Source organism: Phascolarctos cinereus, unplaced genomic scaffold (genome assembly GCF_003287225.1).
Source record: "Phascolarctos cinereus isolate Bilbo 61053 unplaced genomic scaffold, phaCin_HiC Scaffold_726;HRSCAF=1367, whole genome shotgun sequence".
NCBI classification, from domain to species: domain Eukaryota; kingdom Metazoa; phylum Chordata; class Mammalia; order Diprotodontia; family Phascolarctidae; genus Phascolarctos; species Phascolarctos cinereus.
In genome coordinates, this window is record NW_027556098.1 from 44294478 (window position 1) to 44314392 (window position 19915).

Consider the following 19915-nt stretch of genomic DNA (forward strand, 5'->3'; position numbering starts at 1 on the left):
GGAGGAGATCAGTGGATTCTTTCAATTTCTATTTTGCCCTCTGGTTCTAAAATATCAGGGCAGTTTTCCTTGATAATTTCTTGAAAGATGACGTCTACACTCTTTTTTTTTTTATCATGGCTTTCAAATATTTATATTGGTGTTTTCATTGTGCCTACTGTTTTCTTCTCTCTGTTAACTTCACTCTGTATCAGTCCATGTACATCTTTCTGTGCTTCTCTATATTAATCATATTTACTGTTCTTAAAGCACAGAAATATTCCATTGCATTCACCTGTCATCATTTGCTTAACCATTATTCATTCAAAGTACAAAAGTGCTGCTGTAAATACTTTGGTATATAAGGAAATTCTCTTTATCAATGACATCCTTGGGATATTTATCTAGGAGAAAAATTTCAGAGTCAAAGACTAGGAATATTTTACATGCCCATCTATTTATAATTCATTTTTTATTTATAAAATTCCAAATTGCTTTCCAAAATGGTTGTGCCTATATTTCCACAACTCCTTCAATATTGATTATATCCACCTTTTGTCTTCTTTGCCAATATGCTACGTGTGAGATGAAATTTTAGGTTGTTTTGATTTGAATTTCTTTTATTATTAGTAATTTGGACCATTTAAAAATGTTGTTATAAATCATTTGAATTCTTTTGGGAATTGTTTAATCGCGTCCTTTGACCACTTATATACTGGGAAATGGTTTTTGGGGATAGATAGATAGATCTGTTGGTTGTTTGAATATCTTTGATATCAAACAAGGGTTTGGTAACAGAGACTCAAATCTGATAGAAATTTTTCCCCTTCTGAGATCTTCTCTACTTAACCTATAAGCATTGATTTTGTTTGTGGAGAAGTTTTTCTATGTTAAGAAATCAAAATCATATATTTTATCTTTTGTAATTCCTTCTCTCCCTTGTTTGGTTAAGAAGACATCTTCCACCCATAGCAGTGACAGTCTATGATTTCCTTCTTTCCTAATTATGGTATGATCGTTACTATTCAGATCAAATATCCATTTTCAAGTTATCGTGGAGTATGCTATAAAAAGCTGGTCAGATTGATTTCCAATTTTTCTAGTAGTGTTTTATCAAATAGGGAACTCATTCAAAAGTAATTTTTCAGTTTTATCAAACATTGAGTTCTGTCATTTCTAAATCCCTTGTCTAGTCTATTCTATTGACTGACTTCTCAATTTTTTTAAACCAATGCCAAATTGATTTAATGATTACTATTTTGTATATAATTTATCATCTGCAAGTGCTTTTGCTCCTTCATTACTACCATTTGTCATCATTTCTCATGATATTCTAGATCTTTTGTTCCTTCAAATGAATTTTATTATTTTATTGAGTAGCATAAAGTATAACTTTGATCGTTTGACTGGTATAGTATTAAAACTGCAAATTAACCTTGATAGTATTGTCATTTTTGTTACACTGGCACACCCTAGCCATAACAGCATTGCATAGTCCTCCTACAACTTAAGTTGTTCTTAATTTCTTTAAGGAGTACTTTGTAATTGCTTTGTTAGAGTGACCCACAAAAATTTTGTGTACTTTATTGTTATTTGGAACGAGGTTTCCCCTTCTATAATTGTCTCTTGGATTTCATTGTTACATAGAAAAACTTGATTTTTTTTAGTTTGCAATGTTGTTGAAGCTATTACTTATCTCAGTTGTCTCTTTGTTGATTCCCTCGTGTTTTCTAATGCCATATTACCAGAATGTAGGTATTGTTTTTGTTTTCTCTTTGACTATATTTATGCATTTATTTTTTTCTTTTACTGCTATTGCTGTCATTTTTAGAATGATATCAAATAATAGTGGGGACAATTTGTATCATGGCTTTACTAATATGCATATTGGAAAAGTTTCTAGTGTATCCTCATTGCATATGATTCATGCTTTTAGTTTTAGATAGACATTTTTTACTTTACTAAAAACATCTCTCTATGCCTTTATTTTGAAGGATTTTTAAAAATGTAAATGAATATTTTACTTTGTCAATGGTTTTGTAAAAATGCTTTTAAATATCTATTGAGATAATCATGTGGTTTGGGATTATTTTAAAAATATGATTAATTAAATTGTTGATTGTTGGACCATCTTTGTATCTCTGGCACAAGTCAAACTTGGTCATAATAATAGTGAGTATTTACAAAGTAATTAAAGGTTTGCAAATTGCTTTATATAAGTTAACTCATTTGCTACTCATACCTACTATGGCAGGTAGGTGTTATTATTATCTCCATTTTACAGATGAAGAAACTAAGGCATTTAGAGGTTGAGTGGCTTGCCCAGAATTACACAGCTACCAAATGTTTGAGGCAGGATTCAAACTTAAAGTTTTCCTGATTTCATGTTCTGAATTCTATTCACTGTGCTATCTAGCTTTAATAATTTTTTGAATTCATTACTATGATCTTTCTGACACTTTATATAAAAATTTGAATTAGTCTGTAGTTCTCTTTGGCCTTCTCTGATTAGAGTATCTCATATTCTGATATTATTCTTCCTGTAAGCCGCTAGTTGGTGCAGTGGATAGAATGTTGTACTTGAAGTCAGGAGGAACTGTTTGAATTCTCTTTTTAACTTTGTATGTTTGAGCAAGTCACTTAACTTCTTCAGACTCATTCTCAATCTATAAAGTAGATTGGATAGCTACTTATTCACTACTAATTTTTCTTCACCACAAAATAAATATTAAAAGCATGTATTGACAAGCAAGTTATGTAACAATAAATCACAACTCCTGCTATATGCTGCCTTTGAGATCAATAATTAAAACGTGATGCACTTTGTAAGAATATTGTTTAAGCAACTCATTCATGGTTTTTATGACATCGTTTAACTTCTCTGAAAACTTTTTTCAGAGATCACTCCTTACTGGGCAACCAATACTTGAACCCAGGAGTCTCTTGAAATTACAAAGTTGCCAACAAGGCTAGAAAAACTAATCTCAGTATTACTGCTTAGTTACTTATACTCAGAGAAAGAAACACAGAACAGAAGAGTCAGCCAGAAAAACCTATATAGTTGCCCTGGCTTTCTGGTTGGGAAGAACATAATAATTAGGACCAGGGCCAGGAATTATAAATGGGACCTGTTACTTCAAATAGGACATAATCACCACAAAATTAAAAAACTTTTCATACACACACGCACGCTCTGTGCGCGCGTGCGCACACACCCACACGAGGGGAGGGGAAAACTGAGTTTTCTAGTTATGTGTCTGGATAAAAAAAATTGACAGGAATATTTTAAAAATCTCTTTTTTTATGATGAACTCAATATGTACAAACGTGAATATTTCAATATATAAAGAAAAAAATAAAAGGAACTTGAATATGAAATTGTTAACTTCTGTTAAGTACAGTCTTTTTTTACTATGTACAAGTTCCATCATTTTTATAAAAATAAAATTTAACATGGTAGCTACAAATCTATTCAGATTCTGAGCAATTATAAAATTTATTTTTGCTGCTCTGTTTTATTTCTTAATGATTTATTGACATTCTTTTCTTTCTTTTTCTTAGTATCAGTCACTATTGTATTCCCCCTCTCCCTGCCTCAACCTTGCCCTCTGAAGAAAAAATAAGAGCCCTTTGTAAAGTATAAATATAGATGTGAAAATAAAGGAAAAATAAAATAAAAGGAAAAGGATCATTGAGGCATTTTTAAAACAAGGCAGGAAATAGAAGGAATTTTATTTTTGGTTTTGTGGGGGTTTTTTTAGGCAATTGGGGTTAAGAGACTTGCTCAGGTTCACACAGCTAGTAAGTGTCAAGTGTTTGGTCTGAGGCTGGATTTGAACTCAGGTCCTCCTGGCTTCAGGGACGGTGCTGTATCCACCGCACCATCTAGCTGCCCCAATAGAAGGAATTTTAGAAGAAAACAAATAAGTAGGACATTTTTGAAAACCGCTTATTGAATTTATTGTGTTGTTAAAAAGGAGAAACTAGCTGTATGGAGTAAAGATTTGTGGTTTCAAATATAATATCTATTTTGTACATGAAAATACTTTTTTATTTTAGTGTTAAGCCTGAATTTAAAAATAAAAAAGTTGAATCAATAGTCATTAAATATTTTGGTCTATGTTTTTTCTTTCTTTGATTTACCTGATACAGATATTAGACCAATAGAAAGAGTTTGGTAGGATCTCTTCCTTTTCTATTTGTGCAAACTGTGTGATATTTGAATCAATCGCTATTTGAATATTTCATAGAATTTACTTATAAAACCACCTGGTCCTATTTTGTTTTCATTTCAAAAGTTCTTTTAATGGCTTCTTAAATTTATTTTCCTGAGATTGCATTATTTCAATTCTCTGTTTCTTGCTTTGTTTGTTTGTTATATTTTGATAACTGTTCTTCTACTTCAGCAATTTTATTTGAATATAGTGGAGCAAAATTATTTCTAAAAATTGCATTATTTTCATTTCTTGTTAACTCTCCCTTTTCACTTTTTTCCCCCACTGGCTTTTTGATTTCCTCTTTTTAAAATCAGGTTAGCTAATGGTTAATTTGGTTTTTTTTTTAACCAGCTCTTATTTTTGTTGATCCAATTTAAATTTTTTTTATTTTTCTCTTTCATTTTCAGAATTTCTAATTTTGTGTTTGATTTAGATTTTCTGTTTTGTTGTTTTTCAATTTTTTTGTTGTATGGTCATTTTTTGATTTGTATTTTATTTTATTAATCAAAATATTTAAGGACATGTATTTTTCCTGAGGTGTTCCTTAGCTGCATCCCAAAAGGTCTTTGTTTTTTGTTTCATTGTTGTCATTTCTTAAATAAATTATCTTCAAATTGTTCTTTGACTTGTTTAGGATTAAATTACTTAATATCCATTTAAATTTGAATACTTTTTTCAGTGATCCTTTAGTTATAATAATTTTTGCATAGGTTGTCAGTAAAGGATATTTCTATTTTTTTCTACATTTGTTTGTGAACTTTTTTGCACTAAGTTTTTGCTTGTTTGTTTGCCAGTTAGTTTGGTTTTTAGGTTGTCTTGTCAGGCTATGAAATATTAAACTTATTTGCAATTCCTCCTTAGTAATTGCCCAAAAGCTGTCATATCCAACTTTTCTAAACTTCTACTTGTGTTCTTAATTTCCTCCTTATTTGTTTTTTGCCATATTTGTCTAAGTCTAAAAGAGGCCCATCAAAGTCTCCAACTATTATAGTTTTTCTGCCTATTGTTCCCTGTAAATCAGTTTTTTCCTTTAAATTTCCTTTGAATTTCTGTCATTACCTTAGTTGATACACCATACTAGTGTATATGTATTAAGTAGGGAGATAAAGAGGTACTGGGTCTGTGATTTCATTGGTATAGGGAACTTCTAGGTGAGGAAACTCTCTCTACCAGTGCAGGTTCTTAACTTGTCTTCAGCTTATATAGCAGAAGTTCTTAATCTAGGCTATCTAAACTTGTTTAGATACATATAACTATATTCAATATAATAAATTTCTTTTGTAATCCTAGTATTTTATTTCATGCATTTAGAAATATTTTTCTGAGAAAGAGTCTATAGGCTTTACCACACTGCTAAAGGAGTTTGTGACACAAAAATTAAAAAACTTGAGGCCTAGAGATTTGCCCAGACCCCTGAAGGGCTAAGTGACACGTTTAGGGTTACAGAGCCAGTATGTATCAAAAGGAAGACATTAGTCTAGGTTTTCCTAACTCCAAAAACAACTCTCTATCCACTGTGCTATTCTGCTTTTTATATAGTAAATAATGATACTATTTAATTATACCTGATGTTTGTAAACATAATATAATTTCCCTGCTTATCTCTTTAAACTTTGTCTATTTTTACCATTGCATTGTTTGAGACTCATATTTCTACCTTGAGGTTTTTTTTTTTGGTTGGGCAATGGGGATTAAATGACTTGCCCAGGGTCACACAGCTCGCAAGTGTTATGTGTCTGAGGCCGGATTTGAACTCAGGTCCTCCTGAATCCAGGGCCGGTGCTCTATCCACTGTGCCATCTAGCTGTACCTTCTACCTCGAGGTTTTAAATTTTGTTTTGCCTGAGGCCTAATCAATTCTGTTAGAGCCCTCATTTTAACTCTGTACAGACATCTGTGAGGAATATCTTAATTCAAAATTAATAGCTTGCACTTTTCTTCATCCATATATGCGTGACTTGTAAAAGATGATAAAAAATAGTTACCCCCCCAGCAACTCTGATAGTGTTCTAATGAATTGAGGTCAAATTTATCTGAGTTCTAAAAATAAATGTAATAGTAATGATAGTGATTTATATTTTTCATTTGTTTGTAGTTACATAAGTTCACGCACCATGAGGGTAGAGGCAGTTGAGGAGGAGTTGCAAGAGGAATTTGTTTCCATCAATCACCTTATACCAGAAAATAAGGTGACCTCTTTACACCATGCAGTATACGTAAGGTAAGTTCATAATTTCATTGATGTATGCCATTCCTCCACTAACACAGAATGAAATTCCTCCATGCTTCAACAAATAGCCTTCATGACTTGCTGAATCCTTTCCTCTACCCACCCACCCCCAAATATCTCATTTAATGTCTGTCTTTTATGAAATGGAATTCTGATGACAGTCATGCCTTTCCAGCTTTATTGGATTTACCAGAGCTTATTGTAGCCTTCAAGGACCCAGGATAATGAGAAGGAGTTGGATATTAGCATAATTAAAAGATAAATGATAATATTGTCTCAAAAGCAAAGAAATCCAAAGAAATCCAAAGAAATTTAGGTTCCAACTTGGATGATACTGAAAATATTCACAAAACCATAGATCTCTTGATTTAATTCATTCCCTAGAGAATGTCCTAGGTGCTCACATATTGCTGGAAGATTTGGGAACTCAGATTAGAGGTTACCTGTGTGGCTGAAGCCTAGATCACATTATTTAAGCTGGCTCTACTCATTCTGGATCAGTTTCCTGAAATTACTTTGCATTTTGTTTCTCAACCCATAACAATAAACACTAGTGATCCTCACTGCTTTTCTTACTCATGATGAATAAAATATTCAGGAATATATCTCACCTTGTTTTAAATCTTTTGTATTAGCCTTGTTAGAGACAATTTGTTAGATTTATATACCTGTCCTCATTATCCTTAGGCTTCTGGTATTGTGGATGAGAATAATTCTCAAAGGGCAAGTATGGGGCCCTCAACAAATCTCATTAAACTGGGTAGCTTGTTACATTTCTTTTTATTTGGTTATGTTATTTAGTGATTGAAATTACAAGCATTAGAGAGTCTTCGAAGAAAGAAAATGCAGGCTAAATAATTAAACCCTAAAGAAACAATGAGTAGAAGAACAAATTGTAAAAGCAACCAATAATTTAGTTATAGAAATAAAAATTGGTGATCATGATGAAATGATAGATACAGCAAATAGACAATGCAAAATGGAAAAGGTACAAAATGTTCTCTGGAAAGAAATCAGTCAATAAGCATCTATTAATTGCCTACTATGTGCCAGGCATTATGCTAGGCTTCAGTGTTTACTTTTCACCTAATCAACTAACAAGAACATATTAAGCACTCACTGAGAGAATAAATCAAAAGCTGGAATTAAGGTTGCTGGGAGAAATATCAACAATCTCAGATATACAGATGATTCCCCTCTGATGGTAGAAAATGTTGAGGAAGTATGAAGTCTCTTGATGATGGTGAAAGAGGATAGCGTAAAAGCTGGCTTGAAGCCAAATATAAAAAATCCCTAAGATCTTGGTGACTGATCCCATCATTTACTGGAAAACAGAGGGAGAAGATACAGAAGCAGTTTCAAATTTTATATTCTTAGGCTCAAATAGTGCTTGCACCACAAATAGTGACTGCAGCCATGAAATTAAAAGACACTTGCTCCTTGGAAAAAAGTTATAGCAAATCAAGACAGCATACTAAAAAGCAGAGATATAACCTTGTTGACAAAGGTCTGTATAACCAAAGCTATCTTTTTTCCAGTAGCAATGTATGGCTGTGAAAGTTGCACTATAAGGAAAGCTGAGCACCTTAGAATTGATGCTTTTAAGCTGTGGTGCTGTTGATACTTTCAAATTGTGGGGCTGGAGAAGACTTTTTAGAGTCCCTTGGGCAGTAAGGAGATCAAATCAGTCAATACTTACAGAAATTAATTCTGAATATTCACTGGAAGGTCAAATACAGAAGCTGAAATTTAAATACTTTGGCCACATGATGAGAAGACAAGACTCACTGGAAAAGACCCTGATGTTGGGAAGATTGAAGGCAAAAGGAAAAGGGGATAGTAGAGGATATGCTAGTGTTATGGAAACAATGAACATGAACTTAGAAAGACTTTGAGAGACAGATGAGGACAAAAGGGCCTGATGTACTATGGTGCTATTAAGCATCAGACACACCTGAACAACTGAACAACAACAGTGAAAGGAAAACATGTCTTGAAAAAAAAAGATGCTTTTTAGGAAATATTTCATCTCCAGGATCCTGAGATCCAATTCTAATAGATTCAAATAAGTAGTTTTATCTTTATGTTGGAGTAAAATGCAAATACTTTCACATCTGTTTCTCATGTTATAAGACTGCATTTTTCCTTCTCAATATAAACAGTACTAAATAAGTACAGTTTACATCTATTATGCTTTTCAAATCACAAAGTAGTTTCTTCACAATAATCACATGAAGAAGCATCATGTAGTGACCAGATCATAGAACTGGAATCAGGAAGAGCTTGGTTCAAATCTCACTTTGGATAATTAATAGCTGTATGACTCCTGCCAAATCACTTAAACACCTTGGACCTTAATTTCCTCATCTATTAAATGAAGGGATGGGACTTGCTGGCCTCTAAGACTCCTTCCAGCTCTAAATCTGTGCTCCTGTGAACCTTATGACGTGATAGTGCAAGCATAGAAGTGACTTGCTCATTGTCACACAGCTTGTATGCAGACTATTTGGTAATTAGAAGCACATGTTCTTATTATTCCAAATCTAGTGTCCTTCCCACAACTCTACTTTGTCTCTCAAAAAGAATTTTGTACAATTTAGGTAACAATCACACAATGTATATCTAGGGCTCAAATGCAAGAAAATTATGTGCAGAACAATCCGAAATGTTTGTGTTATGTCAGTGCTTGTTTAAGAGATCTATCTTATTTACATTTATTACATGGAAAAGGTACTGTATGTAAAACTTACAAATAATGTGGTATATAATATGTATTTGTTTTTTATGATTCATTTCTTTCAAAATCTCTTCCTCTCACCATAACAATAGTTATGTTACCTGAACTCATTCCTTGATGATTAAGACACTCCCATTGCATTATACCCTTACCATTGGGGTATATGGGGTGCTTAGAGAGGACTAGGGTCTCTGGTGTGTGGGATTGCTGAGCCTTTTTCAGGAATGTTTATCCACTTTTGGTGTCCACCTGTTACCCAACTTTCACCTGTGGCTCCAAAAAGCTATAGCATGTGCAGGAGCCACACTCCAGTAAAACCATCTCAGTAGATGAGCTACACCAGGTTGAGGGTAACTGACAGCTGTTAAACATTTTGATGATTTAGGAGGAAGTGGACCCTAAGCATGTGAAAACTTCCCCCCATCAGAGTGAGTGGAAGAGAACAATTTGTTCCAATGGCCATGAAGGCAGCCAATGCAGGCACCGTGGAGTACTCAGAGCTTCATCAGTTATCTAAGATGCCAAAGTCAGTAACTGCATCCCAGGCCATTGCCAGTCATCCTGACTTTTGTTTTGCCATTCGACTTCAATGACTGTGGAAGAGAGACTGAAGTTGTTGACTTTGTGCAACTCTGCCTCACTGAAATCCAATTCATGCAAGAGTTAAGGCGTCGCCCTGTGATGTCACTCATCCTCTTAGAAACAAAAGACAAACAACTTTTATCATCCTAGTGATTTTCAAACCTTTGCTGTCATTGTTCAAATCTAATTTCTCATCCTCCCATTGATCAATCTTTTATTCCCATCTCCCACAACCCAACTTTCCCAATATCCCACTCTAAAGCTATCTAAACCTTTTGCTATGCTTTTTTCCTCCCTTCTCAATTCTTTCCATCTTCTTGCACTCATTAAGACCTGGTTCTTTCTTGAAGACACAGCATCCTTGGTCACCCTTTCTAGTACTGGTTGCACTTTCTCTCATACCCTCAACTCACTAGTCATGATGGGGAAGGCAAAATACTCCTCATTCTTCATTGCCCTCTTAAAACTTTCCCTCTACCACTATGTGACTTGCTTTATGATTCATTAATTCCATATTTATAATCCAATCAAGGTTCTAGTAGTTATTATCTACAGCCTTTAAGACATTTTTTTTCCTTCCTCAATGTATTCAGTGACTGACTCAATCTTTCCCCTAACTTTTGCCCTCCTACTAAAGGATTTCAACATGCATATTTATACTCCAAAACAGCTTAAACTTCTAGTTTCTTTTCTTACTCGTTTCTCATGATCTACTCATCCACCCTACTTCATCTTATCATAGAATTGGTCATATCCTTGATCTTGCCATCACACATGAGTTCCATTAGCATAGTCACAAACTCTGAAATTCACTTATATGATCAAAATCTGTTGTCATTCCACCTTTCTCTCTGCCTTGCAACCCCAAACCCTATTCTTCATCCTCTCTATGACCTGATGCCTCCATTTCTCAGTTCTTTCCCAACTTATTGCCCCATACAATGTCTGTACACTCCATCCTTTCCCATCTTGAACGCTCGGTAACCAGTTTACTTTATTTTTTGACTAGGCAATGGGGTTGAGTGACTTGCCCAGGGTCACACAGCTAATAAGTGTTATGTGTCTGAAGTTGGATTTGAACTCTGGTCTTCCTGCATCCAGGACTGGTGCTGTGCCCACTGTGCCACCTAGCTGCCCCAATAGTTTACTTTTTAAAAAAATATATTTATTGTTTAACATTCATTTTAAAAAAAATTTGAGTTCCAAATTTTCTTCTTCCCTCCAGCTCTTCCTCCACTCATTGAAAAGCCAAGTAATATGATACTCATTGTACAAATGTAGTCATCAAAAATTATTTCCATATTAGCCATGTTGCAAAAGCAAAAAAGCAAGAAAGATAAAGAAAATGAAAAAAAAATGCCTCAATTTGTAATCGTATTTCATCAATTCTCTCTCTGTATGTAGGTAAGATCTTTCATCATGGTCCTTTGGAATTATCTTGGATCATTACATTAATCAGACTATATAAGTCTTCTACAGTTGATCATCATTACAATATTGCTGCTACTGTGTATGATCACCTCTGGGGTCTGTTCACTTCACTTTGCATTGGTTTATATAATTCTTTCTAATCAACCATCCAGGTTGTCAAGGGCTGGAAATTTGTTTCACTCTGTCTTTTTGTGAGTGTTGCTGCTCTAGAATTTGTTTAGAGCCATTTTTTACAGGTATTTGGAGGGGTTTGGAGGAGAGCTCAAGCAAGTCACTGCTTTTACTCCACCCTCTTGGCTCTGCCCCAGTATATATAATTCTTCCCAGGTTTCTCTGAACCTATCATCTTCATAATTTCTTGTAATACAATAGTATTACAACATAGTCACATGCAACATCTTGTTCAGCCATCCCCCAATTGATGGACATCCGCTCAATTTCTAATTTTTTGACACCACAAAAAGAGCTACTATAAAATTTTTTGTACATATACATCCTTTTTCTGTTTCCTCTTTGGGAAAGAGATATACTAGTGCATTGCTGAATCTCGTGAAATTTTTGTAACTTTCCTCATTGTCATTAGCTTTAATGAAATTATTGATTGTTTCTAATATTTGTTCTTTGGCACTCATTTTTTAGGATTAGCTCATTTACTTCTTAATTAATTTTTAATCTATGTTAAAAGTGTCTTTACTGAATGTAATTGTAATTTCATTATGGTCTGAAAAGGGTGCATTTAATGTTTTTCTTTTCCTCACTTGTTCATGAAATTTTCATGCCCTACCTAATAGGTGGTTAATTTTTGTGAAGGTGCTATATACAACTGAGAAGAAGGCATATTCCTTTCTATGCCCATTCAATTTTCTCCAGAAGTCTATTTTATTTAACTTTTGAAAAATTCATTCATCTCCTTAACTTTTTTCTAATTTATTTTGTGGTTATATTTATCTAGTTTCAAGAAGGGTAAATTGAAGTCCTCTACAAGTATAGTTTTACTGTCTCTTTCTTCCTGTAACTCATGAACTTTTCCTTTAGTAATGTGAATGCAATGCCATTTGGTGCACGCATGTTTAGTATTGATATTATTTCTTAACTATCACACCTTTTAAACATTTTTTCCCCTGATTCTTTTAATTAGGTCAATTTTTTTCTTTTCTTTCCTTTTTTTTTGTTTTTTTCTGAGATCATGATTGCTACCTTTGCCTCTTTTGCTTCTGCTGAACCCTCAAATTGCTAACTCTGTGTGCATCTTTCCATTTCAAGTGTGTTTCTTGTAAACAACATATTGCTGGATTCTGGTTTCTAATCCATTCTGCTCTCTGCTCTGAATATGGGTTCATCCCATTCACATTGACAGTTCTGATTATTAACTTTGTATTTCCATGCATTCTATTAGCTTTTGTTTATCTTTTTCTCTCCCTCTTCCCCCCCACCCCATCCCTCCCTAGAAGTCTGTTTTGCTTTGGATTTTTGCTTCTCTCAATCTGCTCTTCTTCTTATCAGCCCCTCCCTCTTTTTCTTAGCCCTTTCCCCTCCTGCTTCTCTGTTTGGTAAGATAAATTGCTATACTGAACAGCATATAAGTGTGTGTGTGTGTGTGTGTATTTCTTCTGTCTTTGAACCATTTTACATGAAAATGAAGTTCAAGGAGGCAGCTAGGTAGTGTAGTGGATAGAGCACCAGTCCTGGACTCAGGAGGACATAAGTTCAAATCTGACCTCATAACACTTGCTAGCTGTGTGACCCTAGGCAAGTCACTTAATCCCATTGCCTAGCCAAAAAAAAAATGAAGTTCCAGAATTGTCAGTCTCTCCTTTTACCTCCACTACTATCAAATGTCTTCCTTGTGTGTCTCTTGTATGAAAGATAATTTTCCCCATTCTTCCTCTCCCATACCCCTTTCCCATTTCATCCCTTTTTCTCATCATGCCATACTTTTGGAGTGACTCATTCCAACATAATCAACTCAAACTCATGCCCTCTATGTAGACTTCTTCTATCTTCCCTAATGATGATACAATTCTTGTGAGTTATAAATATCTTCTTCTCATGTAGGATTGTAAACAATTTAACCATATTAAGTCAGATTTTCTATGTAACTCTAGTCTTCTTGTCAGGAATTCTTGAAAGCCCTCTATTTCATCAATTATCCATTTTCCTTTGAGAGATTATTCTTAATTTTGCTGGGTTAAGTTATTCTTAGTTGTTGTCCTAGACCTTTTGCTTTCTGGAATATCAGATTCCAAGGTCTCTGTTCCTTTGTATGATAGCTGCTAAACCTTGCATGATCCTGATTCTACAGTATGGATTTTTTTCCCTAGACATTTGAAGTATTTCCTCCCTAGTTTGGGTATTCTGGAATTTGATTATAATATTTCTGGTAGATTTCACTTTTGGATCTGAAAGTGAACAGTGAATTCTTTCAATTTCTATTTTGCCCTCTGGTTCTAAGATATCTGGACCATTTTCCTTCATAGTATCTTGAAATATGATGCCTAGGGTCTTTCTTAAAATAAAGCTTTGAAGTCGTTCAATAATCCTCAAATTATCTTTCATTTTCCAAGTCATGTGTTTTTCCAGTGTAATATTTTGCATTTTTTTCTATTTAAAATTTTTGATTTTGTTTTATTATTTTTGATGTCTCATAGAGCCATTAGCTTCCACGCAGTTAACCTTGATTTTTAAGGAATTATTTTCTTTAGTGAGGTTTTTGTGTCTCTTTTTCCATTTGGACAATTCTACCTTTTAAGGAATTATTTTCTTCAGTATTTTTGTGCCCCTTTTAACCAAGATATTAATTCTTTTTTCATGATCTTCTTGCATTGCTCTCATTTCTTTTCTTTTCTTTTGTGAGCTGATTGGAGTTAAGTGATTTGACCAGAGTCACACAGCTGGTGAGTGTTATGTGTCTGAGGCCAGATTTGAACTCAGGTCCTCTTGATTCCAGGGTCAGTGCTCTATCCACTTTGCCACCTAGCTGCCCCTCTTTCACCAATTTTCATCTACCACTCTTATTTAATTTCAAATTTTTTTTGCTGTTTTTAAATCTCTTGAACTCTTCTATGAATTCTGGTGGGTTTTGTGTCCAATCTGCATTTTCTTTGAAGATTTACATGCAGATATTTTCACGTGGTTGTTTTCTTCTAAGTTTGAGTTTGAGCTTCTTTGTCATCACAGTAGCTTTTTATGGTCATGTACATTTTTTGTTGCTGTTGTTTGCTTACTTTTCCAGAGTTCGGCTCTGCTAACCTCTGTGGGAGAAGGTGAAGTACCCTGCTGTTTTCATAGCTAGTTCTGAGAGTCTGTAAGTTTTTAGTGTTTCCAAGGTGGTATGATCTGGGGAAAGGGGTGGTCACTGTTCTTCTGGTCTGCATTCTGGTCCTTACCCAGGAAGGACCTCTCCTCCCTTATGACCATAAGCACTAGTAATTCTCTCTCTGCCCTAGAACTGCTACAGGATCTAGGGCCCCTGATCTCTCTCCACCTTAGAACTATTACCATGACTCCTGCTCCCTTGTGATCATGAGTGTTCCTCTCCACCCTGGAACTGTGATTTTGGACTGGATAATAGGTAATGGAGTTGCCAAGCAGAGTCCAGTTGTACACCAAGTGCCTGCATAGGGTTGTGCTAAATAACTTTCTGACCAGTTATAGAATCTCCTTAATGTCTCTGGTGGTGAGAGTTCTGGAACTGTTGCTGCTATGACTGCTGTCACCACTGCTACAGCTTCTGAGACTGGTGTTGCCATTTTGCTATGCTCTGGAACAGCCCTCTCCTTCTAATCTCCTAAACTGTCTTGGGCTAGAAAAAAACATCTTACCCTGACCTTTTGTTGGCTATTGAACTGAGGAATTCAATTTGATTCATTATTTTAAATTGGTTTGGAGGGAAATATTAGGAGAGTTTGGCTGAAATGATGCCTCTACTTCACTATCTATGCTCTGCTTCTGAAAACAGTTCTATTCTATATTGTCCTCTTCTCCTGAATTTATTGCTCCATTATCCTCTCACTGATCTTGCCCTGTCCATCCTTAGCCTTGGATTACTCTCACCATCTGCTGTCTTTATTCCTACTCAAGTGCTGCTGAATGAAAGTGGACAAAAATCAATAAACTCTGCTGAATGGGTTGACTACAAATTTATATTACATAATATCTATTATACCCTCACTTAAGGCAATTCTTTTATAACTCATTAATTAATGATCCCCCTCATCTCATCTCTGCAGCATTTCCATAAATTTCCATCCCACCTAAAACATCTCATGGTTCTCCCTTCTCCCATCTCAGATGAAAATATTGCTTGACATTTCACTGAAAAAAAAATTAAGGCATTTTCTGAGAACTCTATCTTCTCCCTTCCTCCTGGTCTTATAGCATTCCAATTTATTTTGTCACTATCTCCTCCTTTATCCTTATTTCACACAATTTTTTTGCCTAAGCAAATCACTGTTCATGTACAAGTGATCCCATTCCACCCAATTTTCTCCAGCAAATTGTAACCTCTATTGACTCTCCTCCATTCTTTCACTTCTCATTTCAATCTCTCCCTAAATATAGGCTGCTTCCCTATCTCTTTAAACTTTTTAAAAAACCTGCCTTGATCCGATGATCTCCCTTAGCTGTTGTCCTGTGTCTCTTCTCCCTTTTGTGGCTTAACTACTTGAGAATACTGCCTACAATCAGGACTTCAAGTTCCTTTCTTTGAGATACTAATGGGCTGTCTATATCATCATTCAATCAAAACTGCTCTCTTTAAAGTTACCAATGATTTTTTTTATTTCCAAATCTGATGACTTTTTCTTAATCCTCATCCTCTTGACTTCTTTGCAAACTCGCATACTATTTATCACTTTTCCCTTGGATAAGTTTTCCTCTCTAGATTTTTGTGACACTACTCATTTTTGATTCTCCTATTATCTCTCCGACCTCTCCCTCTTAGCCTTCTTTGCTATATTTTAATCTCTAGGTCATGCTCACTAAGTACTGGTGGCCCTTAAGGCTCCATTCTGATTCATCTATTCTCCCCCTATAATCTTTTGCTTGGTGATCTCATTATTCTCCATAAATTCAGCTATCATTTCTATTCAGATGATTCTCAGATTTATTGATATAGTCCTAATCTCTCTCTTAAAATTTGGGATCACATTTCTAATTGCTCATTAGTATCTCAAATTGGATGTTCCATAAATATCTTAAAGCTCCAAAATTGAACTCAATATCTTTCACCTAACCTTTCACTCTTTCTAACTTCTCTATTACTATCAAGGATGTCTGCATCCTTCCAGTCACCCAGGCTCACAATATATGAGTCATTCTTGACTCTGCATTCTATGACTTCCCCTATCCAATCTGTTACAAATTCCTGTTGATTATAATTTTAGAACTTTTCTCTTATATTCTCACCATGTTAAGGCAGACCCATAAGGTGATGATCACCTTATTCCTTCATTATTGCAATAGCCTTCTGGTTAGTTTACCTGCCTCATCTTTCTCCCTGTCAAGTCCATCCTCTAATCAGTTGTCAAAATGATATTCCTAAATTATGTCATACTTCCATTCAATAAACTCCAGTGGTTCTCTATTATTAATAGAATTAAATATAAATAAAATATAAAATATTAATATAAAATGCAAAATCCTCTATTTGGCTTTTGAAACCCTCCATAACATGGGTCCTTCCTAACTTCCTAGTATTCTTAAATTTCTCTCTTCTGTGATCCAATGATACTAGCCTCCTTGCTCTTCCTTGAACATAACACTCCATCTTCTGACTTTGTATTTTCATTTGCTTTCCCCCATTCCTATAATTATCTATTATCATTTATTTCTCCCATCTTCCCTGGATTCCTTCATCTCCTAGTTAAAATTCCACTTTCTTCAGGAAGTCTTTCTTTATACCCTTTAATGCTACTGCTTTCCTTCTAAGATTATCTCTAATTTGTAATAATAATAAATATATATACACATACACCATACATATATATGGTGTGTGGCTTCCTCATAATACAAACATGCATACACACATACTTGTATGTATATGTACGTAGACATGTGTACATTTATAATCTTATATAGTAGTTTTCTCCATTAGACTGTGATAATCAAGGGCTATGTTTTCATTTATTTGCTTTCCCCCTTTGTGTTCCTAGAACTTAGCATGATTCTTGGCATAGAGTAGACACTTCATTAATGCTTGTTGGCTCAATTGGACTTGACCACTGTCACCTCACATACTGAAAAATTAAAAAAAATGCAACAAATATGTGTAGTCCACAAAAACAGATGCCTAATTTTGTCATATCCAAAAATGCATGTCTCATTCTGGATTTTAAATATATCCCCTCATTGGCCAGAGGTATGTGATTTGGTCTAGCTTCAGTGTTTTGAACTCATTGTTTATTGGCATATAGCACTTAGACACTAATGTTGTCCTTACTCTAATTTTTGTTATTTATATCTTGTAGTTATCTCTTTTCAAATATGTTGATGTCATTTTCCTTGTTCTACCATGGGAGAAATTTAGCTAATCATTATCCTAGAATCAAATAAGACTCATAGTCTCACCAATCAAGAAATATATTTCATGAGAAATGTATTTTGAAAAATAAGCTAATAATGATTTCTATTTTAGGGACAAATGCTCTTCTGGACGTGTAATCACCTTAAAGTGTGTGAGTAAGTATTTCAGAATATCAAAGAGTTGAAAACAGAAAAGAAAGAAGTCTCATTTGAGAGAACTAACATGTATTTCTGACTGTCAATCTCGCGTCCTCCAATAAACCACTGTGTTTCTCATCTTTTTAGATTAGAGGCCAAGAAATGTGTATATTTTATTTCAGTCTAAGAAGGTTAGTTCATCCCAGATATCTTCTAGGATAGGAAGTCAGAATGGATGCCCTTCATGTACTAGGAAGAATGTATTTCCATCATATTTGTTTTTAAATAAAGGTTTTAGGAAGGAGATTGTTGTTCCTTCCTTACAAGTAACCAGGAAATTGTTTGTGTATTCACTGGGGGTAGTTCTATTTTGTCAAACTAGGTCAAGTAATATCAACAGCAATTTTTAAGCAACTACTATTGCCAAACATTGTGTTAAGCATTGGGAATGCAAAGGAAGGCAAAAAGTCCCATACGTGATAATAGATCGGATCTCTATAGCACTTTTAAGAATTCCAAAATACTTTCTTTAATATAACTCCCTGAAATGGGAAGTGCAATTAGAGTAGATTATTATGGGAAATAATATTGAGATAGAGTAGGAGAGTGCCTAGCATAGGTCCTTATGGGGTAGGGGCAGATGGAGGATCCTGGCAAAGATGACCAAGAAAGAGAAATTAAGGGGCAGGTAGGTGGCACAGTGTATAGAGCATCGGCCCTGAAATCAGAAGGACCTGAGTTCAAATTCGGCCTCAGACCAAACCCTTGACACTTACTAGCTATGTGACCCTGGGAAAATCACTTACCCCAATTGCCTAAAAATAAAAAAAAAATTTAAAAAAGAAATTAAACAAGTAGGAAGATATGCAGGAGAAAGATAAAGAGAAAGAAAAGATGACAGCCTGAAAAGATGGCAGAGTTAAGGATAGGAGAGGCCTGACTATATTTGTACATAGTGGGGAAGGAGCTAAGTGATGGGAAATTAGGGAATATGAATTGGTAGTGGATGCTTATGGCAAAATTTCATGGCTCTGGAACAGGACACAAGAATTAAAAGAGCAGTGAAAAGATGAAGGGACCATGGATTCTAGAGTGTGAGAAGGGGAGTGTCTTACTGAATTGGCTAGCTACGGATTTAAGACAATGAAAAGAGGGTGATGAGCCAGAATTGATGTGAGACTGGGGTGGAGTGCTGAGTAGGACTGAGGAAGAGTGAGGAGGGTAAAAAAAGGAGATTATAATCAGAGAATGAATTGACCTTACTTTAATTCAGCTGACTTGATGGTTGTATGTAACATGGCTCCTTCTCTGGCAGCAATCTGAGACATGGAGCAGAGAGAGCAGTCATTGCCTGAAGAAATATTTTACTTTTTTCTCCTCACTCCTTCAGCCTGTGGTCTGAGGATAGGCTATACCCCACGCATAGTTGGTGGAAACGTGTCATCCCTTATGCAATGGCCCTGGCAAGTTAGCCTCCAGTTCCAGGGATATCATCTCTGCGGTGGTTCTCTCATCACTCCTGTGTGGATTGTCACTGCTGCCCACTGTGTTTATGAGTGAGTACAGACATCCTTGATTATCTTCTCCATAAACAGTGCCTGATAAACCCATCCACTTCATAATTTCTTAAAGCATGATAGCATTCTATCACATTTCTACGTGAAAAAAACTTGTTTGGTCATTCTCCAAATGATGGACATGCTTTCTGTTTCCCATACTTTGATACCACAAAAATAAAAGAGCTATTGTGAATATTTTTGTGTTACCAACTCCTCCCCACCCCTTGTTTGTACTGATTTCTATTTACCACGATTGTTAGATAATTTTCCTTAACCTTCATTCCTTCATCCCCTGCAGTATATTCCTTTCCCCCTCTGTTTCCATTCTTCTCTTAAAATCAGCAAGTCTTATAATGTAAACAATTTATCCTTATTTAGTCCCTTATAATCATTCATTCAGGTTTTCCTTTTTATATTTCTCTTAACTCCTGTATTTGAACTTCAAAGTTTCTACACAGCTCTGGTGTTTTTTTTTTCTTATAAGGAGTGTTCTCTATTCATTTAAGGGCCGTATTTTCCC

General features: G+C 34.9%; 1 protein-coding gene across 1 annotated transcript in view; it reads left to right on the forward strand.

Annotated features, from left to right (window-relative positions):
• The window catches only part of TMPRSS3 (transmembrane serine protease 3), a 77887-nt gene that overhangs the window by 26334 nt on the left and 31638 nt on the right, over positions 1–19915 (forward strand). Inside the window, exons 6-8 of the mRNA XM_020973878.2 lie at positions 6292–6417; positions 17811–17854; positions 19227–19392. Coding sequence (XP_020829537.1) covers positions 6292–6417; positions 17811–17854; positions 19227–19392 — 336 coding nt within the window. The remainder of the gene's footprint in view (positions 1–6291; positions 6418–17810; positions 17855–19226; positions 19393–19915) is intronic.